The sequence below is a fragment of the Coffea eugenioides genome, chromosome 8 (assembly GCF_003713205.1).
Source record: "Coffea eugenioides isolate CCC68of chromosome 8, Ceug_1.0, whole genome shotgun sequence".
Classification (NCBI taxonomy): domain Eukaryota; kingdom Viridiplantae; phylum Streptophyta; class Magnoliopsida; order Gentianales; family Rubiaceae; genus Coffea; species Coffea eugenioides.
The window spans coordinates 13560381-13575568 of record NC_040042.1 but is presented as its reverse complement, the minus strand read 5'-3'; the positions used below and the strand labels follow the sequence as shown (position 1 = coordinate 13575568).

The 15188-nt window shown below is 35.3% G+C and overlaps 1 protein-coding gene across 1 annotated transcript; it reads right to left on the bottom strand.

Moving 5' to 3' along the window:
• Nucleotides 1-2770: 2770 nt before the first annotated feature.
• On the bottom strand, nucleotides 2771-6490 carry LOC113780973 (ABC transporter G family member 14). Its single transcript, XM_027326772.1, has 5 exons — nucleotides 6260-6490; nucleotides 5239-6031; nucleotides 4794-4970; nucleotides 4468-4655; nucleotides 2771-3893 (listed from the first exon to the last, which is right to left on the bottom strand). Exons 1-5 carry the CDS (start codon nucleotides 6422-6424, stop codon nucleotides 3249-3251), a joined length of 1968 nt encoding a protein of 655 aa, XP_027182573.1. The 5' UTR covers nucleotides 6425-6490; the 3' UTR covers nucleotides 2771-3248.
• Nucleotides 6491-15188: the final 8698 nt, after the last annotated feature.

Here is a 15188-nt window from a genome sequence, read left to right as displayed (position 1 = left end):
GGGGCAAACACGAGACATTCTTAACAAAAAATTTTAGTGGTAGTGGTGGTAACTATCATAATAGCTAATGTACTGGTGGCATGTCATGGGTTCAAACAGATAATAACTAGTATGCTACTCAAGACACTGATCATGGATATCATCGTGGCATAAAAGCACAGTAGCAGCATTTGAGCAGAATAATTGAATTTTTGAGTGAAGGTGACTCTTTTTACTACTCAAATTCTAGGAGATATTCTGAATTTCATAAGCTCATGCAAGATTTAAATATAGGTCATTCATATGGAGTCTATAATTCTGGTAATAGTTTGGGTACTAGGTGGCTAGGACATGAGTTTGAGCGATTACATGCAGGTTCTACTTGTTATTACTCTGAATACGGATCATATAGTGGAGCTAGCCATCTTCAGAGGTCCACTAGTGTTTCTACTAATGAATATTATCATCAGCCAACTAGAATATATCATGAGGGATCTACATCTGAATCAAGTAGCATTGGCTATTATGAACACAATTATGGTTCATCTAATAGCACCACTGATAGTTTACACTATCGAGGGTTCATTAAGATCAAATCTACCACCTTTGTCACATTTTAATCATGGTTTATCTAGTACGTCATCAAATTTAAGAGACGAACAATATGGTTCATACATTTCTCCTTATTCACATGAAGGAAACTAACTACAAATGTTATATTCTTACTATAATCGGTTGGGAGATGAGCATGATTTTGAACCTCCTCGTCATTCCACATGGTATTAATAGGTATGTAAACAAAGTAAAAATATAATTTTACTATATTTGATAGAATTCAATAGTTGTACATAATTCATTAATTTTAATATTTCAGTGATATTTATTATTTTTTATTTTAGGAAATTGGGATCAATATAGGATGAAAATGTGTATTGAGAATATGGTGAAAACACTTGCTTCTTTATGTCTTTATATTTCATAATATTATTTAATAGGTATTTGTTTCTTTTATTGTATTGAACTAAACACCACTACTTCCTTTGTGTACTGGGATTCGTATTGTATTATGTAAGATATGATGATTTTATTTTTATATATAATTTTTGATCTCATATAAAATAGGATTAGAAAGCACACTTGATGCTAAAATCATTTATTGCTAATGCTATAGGTTTATGGTAATGGCAGCATTATTTTATTTAAATAATTAGTAACTATTTATGATCATGTAGGTATTTAGTAAATTTAATTTGGTAATTGTGCCTTTTATGGTATTCTCTATTTTTAGTAATTTTTTCATATTTTTTGGAAAATTTTATTTATTATAATGTATGTATCACCCGATGTTCAATCAATATGCTGCGACGGATGTGGAACATCCACGACCGTGATCCGCAACAGTGAACCATGCTCTATGGGTTTGCTTATTTGCTTCTTGTCAATTGTACTTTGATCTACATGAGGTTAGCTTCTTGCATTAGTTAATTTAAGTCTCAAGCTTTGCTCAGTATGAAAAATTTGAAATGGAATGGTTATTTCGCTAAAAATTCTGGATTGTTCTGCGGCTTCAAGCCTGACTGGGAGAGGTAGATTCACGAGACATTGCATATTAAAGAAATATCAAATTTTCGGTAGCCAGTTGTCTTGACTTCTGTCAGCAGTGATCTCCAGTTGCCTTAGAATCATCATGAAATCAGCAGATTCATTGCAATTTTGTTGACCTGTATTGGAGTCATGTACTCATTCAGCATAGGTGTCGCCGGGTGTTCATCATGTACTGATCACAATTCCCTCTCAACTTGGCCTTTCGTGGCCCGTCTCGAAGAATTGAATCCACTTCAGCTTGTATCTGTGTTTATTTCTTCCATTTCTCCTTTCTACCAACCTTCTAATTAACAGCTAACGCAAGATCTGCTTCATTAGCCATCAATGGATATCTGCAACCATTAATCTATCCGAGAGATGAGCAGGATTCTATGGATTTCAGGCCTTTATTGTTAATCTAGAACCTTATAGGGAGCGGTGCATGGGGTACTACGTTGACGTAAAAATGACAAGGATTTTGGGGGTCACTTCTTGTTTGCATAATGTTGCAGCCGCTACTGTATCAGCATCATGTGGAACTTGACCTCCTTTCGATATCATGCAGTTCAAGAATTTCTCTCATCACCACGAAGAAATATGGCTTCTGGAATTGAGGTTAGAATTGCTAGCCTTCTCCGGTATAGTGTTCTGTTGCTTGATTCTCTGTGCTCCTCCTTTCTTGTTTGTTTTTATTGTCCAGTCCATGTGATAAACAGGAAAATTGAGATCTATTATTCTTGAGATTGAAGTTTGTCAACCACATCAAATCGTTTTTGACCACCTTTTGTCCTGCATAATCAGCTGATTGTTGATTGAGAATTTTTTCGGAAAATTATATTTTCAATTCTGTAGTTATCTCTCCATTTTTTTGACTTCTGTTTTACATCAAGATTCAAGGGTTTGACTTCTTTTTGCAAAAATATTCACAGAATTTCTGGTTTCCGTCAAAATCTCCATGCCATTGAAAAAAGCTTATGTTGAATCCCTCCTCCTGTCCATACAGTAAACATGTATGACATGTCCTGGAACTGTATAAAGATTTAAAGATGTAGCAACAAAATATGTTCAAACGTCTCCTTAAAGATAAAGAGGTCTTCGTGGCCCTTCAGACCATGACCTTGATTAGAAGCCAAAAGTGTTCTTAGTCCCACTTTCTGTCCCTACTATAAACTTAGGATTAGACAACAGAGAGACTGAACAAAGAAGATAGATAAAAGCAATGTTATGGTGCACTTCCAGACATAAAACGTTTGTCCAATATAATTACTCTATGTACTTAAATTTGCTTATTCTTTAAAAGAGTGCCTTCTTTTTGTGGTCAATGCATCTGTAGGAGTTACTACCATAAAGTGGCGATTGTAATGCCCCCACATGGATCTGGAATACAGTGGACTTTGAGTTGCCTTAACATGCCCTCTTTTTTGACACTGGGAAAATCATTCTCCTTCTATAAGACTGGGTCTTACTATTAAGAGTGTTACACATTTATTGTGCAAATCTTGATCACTTTTGTAAGTCAGTTTTTTGCAAACCATTGCCAGAATGTGATACATCCAACTATCCAGGTACTTGTGATCATAATCTGACAGTGGCATTCTCATCTAAACCTAAGATTATTGCTCAGTTGAAGAAATGGAAAACTCTTCAACAGGCCTTGGTGATCATGCTCCTGAATTGAACCTTCTTCATCTGACCCTGCGCAATGCTAGATAAGCAATGAACCGATAGCCCACCATCATGAGTGCCATGATGGACACGTCAATCCACAAATGGTTTAGACCTACTGATTTGACATAAGGGAAATCTGCAACCCGGCAATATACTCCCTTGGAGCACTCATAATAATCATTCCCATTGTATTGCACTCCAAGAAGCAGCTTGAAACAGTAGTAGCTGTAACTCAAGTACTTTAACCAGACTATGAAAGCAGGGATTTGTTGAATATAGTAACCACCAGCAATGAGGAAAACTAGCGTTGTTACTGATGCTAAGGTAGTAGCTTGCTTTACGTCCATAAGTATTGCACCAAAGGCCAATCCTAGACTTTGCGAAACAAGGACACTGTACAGAACAATGAGAAGGGAAAGGATGAAGGTGGCTGGTTCTGGTTTGAGCCCACCCATCCAATAAATTATGAAGGTAAAGGCAGTTGGCAGAGCAAGCTCTAGTGGAAGATCGCCCACTGTTTTAGCTAGAAAGTAGGAGGACAGATGGTACATTCCAGATGATCTTTCCTTGATAAGCATCCTTCTTTCTTGGGGAAAAGTGAAAACAGCATTGTAGATTGGGTAAAAGCCCCAGAAAACAGAGAAGAAGAATAACATAGCAATCTGCATATAGGAAATGAACTTAGGTTAGTATCTCTTAGAAGTAGCTGTTTTATTTGAAGAAGCATATCTTATGTCTTCATTGAATATAGAGGCTTCCAAAGAACTCTCAAGGTAAAATGATAATAACTGTACTCTCGGCGATTTTCTGTAGATCATGCGCATTATCAGATGTGGGCGCCCTCTAATGGTCTTCCAATGACTTGGTCTATTCAACATCAAGATGCATTCTTGATATAGCGGACGTTCTCGTTTGATTCTTTCACCTGATTTTAGATTCTGATCTGAAAAATTAGTTTTTTTTAGCTGTTCTCATTTGCTTTTATGTCTAGATTTTAGATTTTCTAACAAGCTAAAAAACTAAAATTTTAGAGTTTCTAACAAGAAAACAACCTAAATTTTTAGATTTATCTAGAACCTATGCAAGAGTAGGCTTTGGTGATTCTGATTAAACAACTTTTAGTAAAATCTAAAGCAACCAGAACAGCCTCATAATTATCATGGCCTTCAAAAGAAAGTGACAGCTGCCACTATGATTGTTTATGCAAATAATGTGAGTAAGTGGATCCATTCTTACTTGATCTTCAATGTGGGACATTGGGGTATGCCACCAGAGAAGTCCGCCAAGTATTGCAACACTGATGACTTGGAAAATTCTTAGTCTGTTGAAGGTTTCATACCTCCGCTCCCTAAGCCCCCGCAGTAGCAGCACGTTGAACTGATAAAACCAGCTCGTGCACCATTGCTCTGACTTTGCATCACGTTCTGCATTTGATTGAACACCAGAAAACAACTGTAAATTAGACAGAATTTGAAATGAGAGAAGTGAGAACTATCTGAAGTCTAATAATTCTATGTGATTGAGAAAGATAACTTATTTGAGAGGAAGGCTATTGAACTCACTAGTGGAAGAATCCTTTGCGTAAGCATAATTATTGATGTCTAAACTGCATAGCTCAGCTTTCAACCTTGTAGCAATGTTTTTGTCATAAGCGGATATCAGAGCTTCTCTCACTAATTTTTGTTCCTTCTCAGCACTTTCACCTAGCTCAATTGCATGCTTGGCGTCAGGCCCAATTCCTGAAAAGTTTTAATGGTAACTGGTCAGGATTCTGATGAATATATAGATTTTTTTTTCACTTTTGTTGCTCGGTCTATCGAAACTTGATTCAGCTTTAAACTTCGCAGCATAAAAAGTATATGTTACATGCAAATATCTAGAGCCTATTCTTAGAGTTGATTCTTGAATTTCATTTGGATAGCAGGTTTTTTGAAAACTCAAGCTGTCCGAAGTTCTTTGACTGATAAAGGACAGAAAAAGAGTTGGTCTTATTGATTATCTGATTACCATTCGCAAGGTCAAGCAAGAAATCTGCAGGATTGACGGTGAGTGTTGTGGAAAAGCCAATTGAAGAGAAGTATTCCAGGGCAGTTGATGCAGGACCATAGTAGATTGGGCTGCCCTCCGACAACAAGACCAGCTTATCAAACATATGATAGAGCCGGCTGGAAGGCTGATGGATTGTGGTTACCACCGTCCGACCAGCACTAGCAAGACGCTTGATCGTGGTCAAAATGCGCATGGCTGTGGTCGAGTCCAACCCCGAGGTGGGCTCATCTAGCAGCAGTAGGCTTGGATTGATTAGCATTTCTTGGCCAATGCTGACCCTCTTTTTCTCTCCACCTGATATTCCTCGAAATAGAGGTCCTCCTATCATGCTGTTGCGGCACCTGCTCAATCCCAATTCTGCAATAACTTGCTCCACATGCTGGACTTTCTCTTCCTTGGTAAGGGTTTTTGGCAGCCTCAGTAGTGCAGTGAACAGGAGAGTTTCAAACACAGTTAGATGGGGATACAGGACATCATCCTGGGCAACGAACCCGGTTTGACGTCTGATATGACCTGATATAGGCTGGGTGTTGTATGTGATCTTTCCTGATAACTTGCTGGTGAGGCGGCCCCCAAGGGCTGTTAGGAGGGTTGTTTTTCCACTGCCTGATGGACCTAACATGGCCAGTATCTCCCCTGGACAAACCATACCTGTTAGCCCGTTCAGTATTATCTTCTCTTTGCTGCTCAATGTTTGGCCACAACACATTCCTTTCGTTTCAATTCTGATCTTGTAGACAATCTCTTCAAACTGCATAATAAGTAAGACAAATAAGCAGAACATTCAAATTACTGCTTAATGGAAAAAAAAAGAAGTAATTTCAAATTCTTATTTATGAGTAATCCTCTGTGAACGAGCTTCATGCCTTGAGGGCTATGTCACAAATAAAACTATATGCCTTGAACTATTTTCCGACTGGGGAAATGCATGTGCTTGCATGTATGAAATGTCCAAAAGAAAAAGGTGTGAAAATAAGACCTTTAGAGTTATGGGGTTTAAGGTCATTTGCAGAAAGGACTGTGTTCTGGCCTGTATAGGGTAAGCCAGATAAGGATTGTCACAGGACTCTGATGATATTGGCAGGCCTCCCATCAGTTGAATGCTGGGATTTTCTGGTTTTGGTGCTACAGAATTAAGTGGCATGGCCGAGTTGAAGTACTGTTTTTTTGTTATAGTATGGTGGTGGTGGTGACTGGTGAAGAAGGAAGAAGTTAAGAAGTTGCTCTTAACTTTGGCTTCCGAATTGAAACTGGACAACACATTTATAAACAGAAGAGGGCCAGAAACGAGGATCTTCTTTGAGTCTTAAAGGCTCTGAGATGTTGGCCTTAGCCTTCATGGTGGGTTCCCCACCTTTTTCTTTTGATGAAGTATTCCAACACCTCTTGGTACTCAGTATGGTTTAGTTGATGACTTGCTACTAGGCTAACCCCCCTCCTCTCTCTCTCTCTCTCTCTCTCTCTCAATTTTTTTTTCTTCTTTTTCCTCTCTTTGGTCATCTTTTCATTTTTTGGGTTGGGTATGACTCAGGCTAATTTACACCCGTACTCACCTACATTCTACTAGGTTAACCTTTCTCTCTCTCTCTCTCTTCCTCTATTTTGGTCTCTCTCTGTTTTTTTTTTTTGGGAACAATTCGAGCTAGATCACACGTGTACTCGCCTATATTCTAAATTTGCACCCGTTAACTTATATTATTGATGTGTGCCATGTAATGTAGACTTATGCAATGTGTGGTATTAGAATGTAGGGGTGTGAATTTGATTTCGCTATTTTTTTATATCCTTATTTTATTTAATTCATTAACCATGGATATCTTTTATGTATGCTTATTATAAATATTACTTTTTTTTTTATTATTATGAGTATCACTTCAATGATGTTAAGTCTTTTCAAGGTGAAAAGTTCATAGTTCTCAGGTGTGCTATTATTGGTGATGATGGTTTTTACCACAAGTTGTTGGCATAATGCAAAATTTTTTTTTTAACAATCTAGACAACCAGCCTTGATAGATTTATCTCAGGTGATATATGTCAGTAGATCTGTATATCCCCATGGTGAACAAGAGTGCAGGAATTGCTGATTGATGATGAAGTTAACATCCAACATCAAAAGGTGGGAAATGAGAAACATGCCACTGAGCAATCATTTATCAAGACTTGCTTTGCTACTATGCATGAAGAACAACTTGATGACAATAATTATTCACATAGTGATCTATGAAACCAATTTGCAGCTAAAGAAAAAAAAACCACATATGGCAATATCCTAGGATTTAGCAATGATATCTAGACATTGTTCTTGTATATAACTTTTTTATTTTTGAATTAGTATTTTCTTTTATGTATTTTATAGTTCTGCTTTTGTATACATTTGAAAACGGAAGGACTTGAAATCTTGTGCGTGTGCTTAGTAATAGACAATGATAGTGCTTCCCACCTTTCACTTCAATCATTTTGATAAACTTTAAGGCTTTAATCTTATATTTATTTTGCAAATGGATTCTTACATAATGTGCAAATGGATTCTTGTTCCCACTTAGATTGCATTTCTTCTTCTTGTTCACCCTTCTCCTATTTTTTTTTTTCTGATGCTTAATTTTAAGTACGTTTTTTTTCTTTCTTTTGTCCCCCTTGTATTCTCCATTTTGGATGGCAATAAACAGCTAGTATTTTTGGTATCTTACTTTCAGCATTGACTAATGTTTGAGCTAGATATGATTGTTTGTACCTCTGATTATGTCTTCTGATGGACTTTAATTTTTTTGATTTAAGTAAGATTAAATGCAAACTTGCAAATATTGAACAAAAGAAATACACTTTAAGATGACACAGCAAATAAGTTGCAAATATGGTGGCATCATTTTGAAGATGACAGCAAGTGGTTTTGTGCACGACCGTACACTTTAATGGTGATATGTGCTGAAACATGAGAAATATTTTAAACATGAATTTTATTTGCTCTATAATCACTTTAGAAAGTAATGATGAATGGGGATGCATATGTATATATATATATTTTTCCACTTAGGGGTATCCCAACCTTTTGATCAGACTAATTTCTAAAATTGTGTAAAATTTTGTCCCAAAGATACATAGCGAGATAGCGCACAGGAGTCGATCACGGGACCTACTGATACCTACTAGACTACAAAACCACTCGGACTACTCGTGGGGCGGATGCATGGATTAAGTTTTGCTGTTTCTTTTAGTCTTTTATTTTATATGAACTTTGTTCAACATATTCTTGGTCATCTTTTTAACCACACAATTAAGACATTAGCTGTATTGGGGCCTCTCAAATGCTGTTGTCCATTTCTCTCAAATGCTGTTGTCCATTTCTTTCTTGTTGTCAATCATCTTTCAATTTGCAGAAACTAAGACCTCACATGCCTCCATTGCATTGGTAAATTGCAAGGTCAATAAGAATATTAGAGCACAACTATTAACAAATTTTCCGATCATACATGCACTCTAATTATACAGATTACTCGCTGTGATTTTGAAAATGATAGAAAATCATCAACCATCAATTTTCTGGAATCTAATCTTATTCTATTTCCTTTATACCTAACTTAGTTATATCCACATCTTAATCTTTAGACACTCGTGCAATTTTCTAAAGTCTCAAAACGATAAAGAGTACTAATTCATATAGTTGTACGTGCGTGCCTATAATACTCAACTTAGATTAATCTACGTGTCTCTGTGACTCTTAAACCGCAGTCGGCCAAGATTCATTACTCTAATTACAATTTTGGATGCATAAAGCTTGATAGATTGAATATTTCGTAATGAGATCGGATGTGATGAGGCATAAATAACTTTATTCTCGATAAAAATCGGTGGTGTAAAACATTATCTCGATAGTTTATGTCAAAATGTGCAGGGGAAATTATTGGACGGGGATTCATTGATGCAACTTATAGCATCTAATTAGAGATTATCAAAGTGACATTTGACTCAAAATAAATTCCATCCAAACTTCTTGGTCTGCTTGTCACTTTCCAAAGTAAAGAGCAGAGAATATTCGTGCCTCCTATAGGAGTATTGGTTCTTTCTGCTAGCTACGGGGTGAGGGGCATGTGCGATTGCATGGTTGCAATTAGAATTGTACAATGCAATTATCAGAATAAATTGAATCATATCAGTCAGGTCTGATTTGTGTCGTTTATTTTTAAACAAAAATTTTAAAATGAACGATCCAAATTAAACTGAACTAACGCCACCCGATTCCCAAATCATTGATGCCGCTCTGCAGTTTCCCCACATTCACTAACTATCTCTATAGAACAATTTATTCTTTAAATCCTTCTTTGAAAAACGAGAGACCAATAATGTGGAAGAAAAGGTTTGAAGAAAGAAAACTTAGATGGCCATATTTAATTCTGGACCACACATTTCTGATCACAGAAAAAGAAAGAAAAAGGGTTCAAAGAGATGAAATGAAATCAATAGTTTAAAAAAGTTTCAGCAACGAAAAGTGAAAGCTGCAATGGTTCCTTTCCTAGTAAAGCTATCTGATTCCTATATTCCATGTTCATTTGATCTTTAAAAACACTGTAGTTTTCAACATTCGTATCGCCGAAATCCGATATGACCAATAATTATATCATTGCATGCTTCATCAATGATTTCACTAATAATATTCATCGAAAAGGTGGGGATATGAGGTTAGACGCTAGCGAAAGTCTCACCTCTCAATGTTCTTTGATCCATTCCCCTCCACATCCTTCTCGTTAATTTTTTTAGTTTATTTTATGTACATTTTGGTCTTCTTATAAAGAGAGAAATGATTAAAGGAAGAACCCACCAATCAAACTCCAATTGCTATCCTTATAAATATATGTTTTATTAATGAGCACTAAGAAGGCATGCATACTTTGTATCAATGTAGAGGAAGTTTTATTCTGCATTCAAGTGTTGGCTATCTGACATTGGTGCACATGAGGCCTGCGCGCCGCGCGGCAGCATTTCAGTTAATACATTGATTTTTTATGTATACATTTTAACTTGGCCATTTACGTTTCCACCTAAAAATCTTGGCCCATTCAACTTTTATTTTTTTTAATTGTCCATTTAGCTGCCACTTTAGTTAATAAAAAATTAAACCTTTGATTAATTGGGGGGGGAAAAAGGAGTTATCGTTGAGGTTGCAAATATACTTTTTTATGTACATATGGCAATTATGTTAGTTACAAGAGGTACTATTTTGCTATTGATATTTAATAGTTATTCATAAGGTTTTGCTATCCACCTAACAGGTGAAGTAAAGAAAAAGTAATAACCAGAGCTTTATTTATTTTTTCTCGGAAGAGGCCATGTGTTTGTTGGAGTGGTAAAGTCACCTGCTTTTTTTAAAAAAAAAAATTTTTGTTAGGATTCGACTCCCATGAGTCCCATCAATTTTATTTGCAAAGCCTTTAAAGTCACATCGTATGACATATTTCTATGTATTTTTTCTCCCTTTCTCTAATGGACAAAGGATTCGAGTTTGCGTGTACTTCTGCCAGTCCTTTGGCATTTATGTTCCAAGATGAACCTAACCTTGTCTTTTTTTTTTTTTCTAATTACCATAATATTCTTATAATCTAATCTAATTTATTTTACAGAGAGTGAAAGTTTAAATAAGCTATATAAGAAATTAGCAGATATATAGATTCGATTAAATCAAAGAGGTTCTCTAATATCTCTGTTGAATTTTTTTCACTGTAATTAATAAGATCCTAGTCGAAATTAGCAGTTTAAAGAAATTAGCACTTTAATTGGTTCTGGCTAACCACTATAAATAAAAGTAGCCTAGGATCTTATTAATTAGTTTAGCTGATCTCTGTTTAACACCTATTTTACACGTGCCTCGGTCTGAACAAACAAGAATGAGCATTATCATGAAAGAGATCCATGAAACCAAGTTCAATGCACAGAAGAGTCCAAAGTTAGCTTTGATGCCATGTTGAAGAATCTAGTCCTTCATCTCAAAATCAATTGAGGATTTAGTTGGCCTTGACTAATGGATGTGGAAGTCAAGATAGTTAAATAGTTAAGTTGATCTTTGTTGAAAACATCTTTTTTCCAATATTTTGAAATTTATGCCATTTGTACGTAGTTTTGATTACTCATCCACAGCCCAATGTTAGCATGACTTATGCTTTATCATCGGCATCTATTTTTTGAAGAATGAACATAGTGTTATGCGTAAGGTTTTGGAATAATTTTTTTCATTATCGGATCTAGTATATTGTCAATTGATTTTTTAACTTCTAATTGTAGAAATTTAGTTATATGATGTTTTCAACTATTTCTTTTTCCATCTTTATTTTTTAACTCTACAAAAATTTCTAAATTAAAAGTTACAATATTCCTGCCTTTTCAATTCTAATTTTGGGCAATTTTTTTAAAATCAAAATCAGTTGAGAATAGGTCCATATGACACATAACTTCCATTGAAATTTGAATTTCTCTTTTTTCACATGGGGTATTCATTCATGCATGCTCATGTAAAAGGGATTTTAATCGACAGTGTAGAAAAGGATAATCAGAAGAATTTTCATTGATCAACTTTTAATTAGAAGGATTTTCACTTTGCGAATTTTCCTTCTCAATCCTACCCTACCTCCCATTTGAAACAAGGATATTAATGAAAAAGGAGGAAAATAATTACTATAAATTTCCAAACCCACGTGCAAAAGTATTGGGAGGCTATTAAGTCAAGATAAGTAGATAACTAAAGTAAAAGAATAAATTCTCATATTGGATTCCAATGTAGCTTAGGATTTATATTAACTGCATCTTTCTCTTTTCTTCTCTGAGTATCATTCTGCACATTTTGGTTTCTCTTTTCTTCTTTAAGTATCATTCTTTATGTATATTTAACGAAGAAAATTCCTATCGGCCCTTTGACATGAAAAGTTTCTAGAGGGATGACTTTTGCCAAAATTGCCCAAAAAAGAAAAGGTAATTTGTAAAAGAGAAAAGTTATTTGCACTCCATTTTTTGTTATTTGCACTTACATCATTTGTTTTATCATATAGTATAATAAATTAAAATTATATAATTAAAATGATAATAGGAATGTGATTAATAAAAATAGGAGTGCAAATAATACTTCCCTTTTAAATAACAATTTATCCCCACATATAAATCGTTTTGCCAAGTGAATAGAGTTCTCCTCATGTGCTATATACGAAGGATCCTAATACCATCTTTATCCGGGCTCTGATTCTCGAATTTCGTGGGTTTGGACTTGATGTATCTCATTCAGGGTACCATGCCAAGTTCTTGAACCGGAAAAACAATGGAAGAATTCTTTTCCCATTGGCTGTCAATACTTTTTATGGTTTTATTCTTACCAAAGCATATTCCCACACGTGAACAAAGTTTACGGTCAGTACATGGAAAAAAATCAAAATGAATGAACCTACAGATTGACCCAAAAAAAAAAAAACACACACACACACACACACAAGCAATAACTGCCATTAGATTCCCCTGGATAAAAAGCATTCTAATGAAATTGTATGAATTTAGATATAAGTTATTAGTAAGATTGTAAGTTGATTTGATGAATTAAACTACAAATGTCTCTCAAATTGTTTAGAAGAAATGTAAAACTTTTAAGGATTGATAATTTTCAAATGTCAATAATATATCATTTTTAAACGCGTAACCTTCAAGCTGATTTCTGCCTCCAAGGATAGAAGATCTTTAGTTCGACTCGACTAACTAGATTTGCAACGAAGCTTACATCAAAGATGATGAAAGTCCCGCTGTGTTACCGTAAATATTATTTAAATGTGTAACGTCATGCGTCCACCGGATTGGCCAATACCTTTTTGAGTTAAAATTACAAATTCAAAATAGTTAATCCAAAATTATCAGTAATCCAATGGGTCGGACATTATATTTCATTCCCTTTCCCTTCTCCGAGCCAATATGGGATACGAGACATTTCACTCTCCCCACCTTTAGAACTTTGCGTTCTCGCAAAATTCGTTACAGTTCAAATTGTTCACTTAGTCGTACACGAATTCTAGAGATGGCTCATACGGGTTCTAGAGATGACTTCTGTCTGATGTGCCATCCAACCCCGTATAGCATTTAATTTCTTGCACTTCCTTACATAGTTAGAATTATAATTCACTGGCCAATCTCACTTCACGCAGAGACCACGTTAGAATCACTTTGATACTATTTGTAATGCCCACGCTTGCTAGACCAGCCTAGCACCTTTTGACTTGAAACCACAAGTTCAAAATAATTAACCCAAAATTATTAGTAATCCGTTGAGCCGGACGTTATACTTCAATCTCTTTTCCGTCTCCGTCCCAACGTGAACATTTCAATATGTATAATGTGTGTAATACATTTACACTAATTTCTCAACGAAGGGCATTAGATCATTACATAGGGTTTTGGTCAGAAGTAAAGCTATACATGCATGACTTCAAATTTCACAAATAGATAGGAAAACATAGTACAAGTTACCTTCATAAATGGTAGTCTTTTCCCTTTTCCTTTTTCCTTTTGGGTATGGGGGTGGGCGGGGAGCGGACCAATTTGCACCCTTTTGATTATAATAATCTTGAATACCATCTCAGAGAGGCCAATTTACACTTCAATTCGAGTGGATTACTCATGTCCTACTTCGAAACCTGTATGACGGTATAGTTACCACTAAAATATTTTGAATGGATTATGGTCTTAAAATCCAATAGCTAAAAGCATTGAAGCTTTTTTAAGTGATCCATCAACTAGTAGGTTAATGAAATTTAACACTAGCTTTCCTCACGTGCCACAATCATGGGTTAGTACTATTTCTTGATTGCTTTGTATCTCCTAAGAAAAATCGAATTTTTATTTTGGAATCATAATGAGGATGCATAAACCATATTGGCCTAAATTTTAAACAAAGAGTTATCTCTTTTTCGGTTCTGCATGCATTTGCTTAAAAACTAGAAAGAAATCGTTAGTGTATTTAGTTCTAGAAGAAAACAACTGATACCTACCTTATTTTGGCCACGTGTCGTTCATAATTGTCATGTTAGAAGCAATTTACCATATGAAACGTTATTTAATTCCTGTTTTGGTAAATTTACTGTGGATACATCTAGATAATGTCAATTGAACATAATTCTTCAGTGTACCATGTACAGGTTCTTTCTTTTTCTCAATTTTCTCCTTAATCCCCTATTTATTATGATCAAAAGAAATAAAAATTAGTTTGTCGTTTTTGAGTTTGTGACATGGAGTTGGGAAGGCGACACGTGGCATCCACTCCCCATAAACACTAAAGAGAAATGGTGCATTTTTGGATGCTTTCACATATGATGTTAACACATGCAATTTTTATGCAGAAAATCATGGTTTGGTGGAGTTTGTGTTTGTTGGCTGTCCCTACACTCACTTCATTATCTGCTCCATTATTCTATGCAGTTAGATTTCCCACCCTCCTTTGTTCTTCCTTTTTAGTTTTACCTCTTTCTTCATCTTTTTCTTTTATGCCTTTGAGCTTAATATCTCTCATTTGTTTAATAATTGTCACTTTAACAACCTTAATTAGTTGTCGACTACCTCTCTTTCCAAACTCCAATTCCCTTTATTCTCTTTCTTGATTTCTTCTCATATGTGCGTCACTTCCACATTAGATTATCTTCACAACAATAGCCTAGTTTAAAAGGTGGAGACCAAGAAAAGCATTTGTTCCAAATGTAAAATTTTTCAGGGTTGACAGAAACTCACGAATAAAGGGGGACAAGTGCATGGCAATTTTGGATTTTCATAAGCTGTTAGAAGAGTTATGAATAAGAAATTTGTGTTCGTGTGGGAATCAATTGGTATAGAATTTCGTAGATAGTGATGGTAGGGTTTTTTCTTTTTCTTTTTTTTTTTTGGAAAAGAGTGATGGTAGG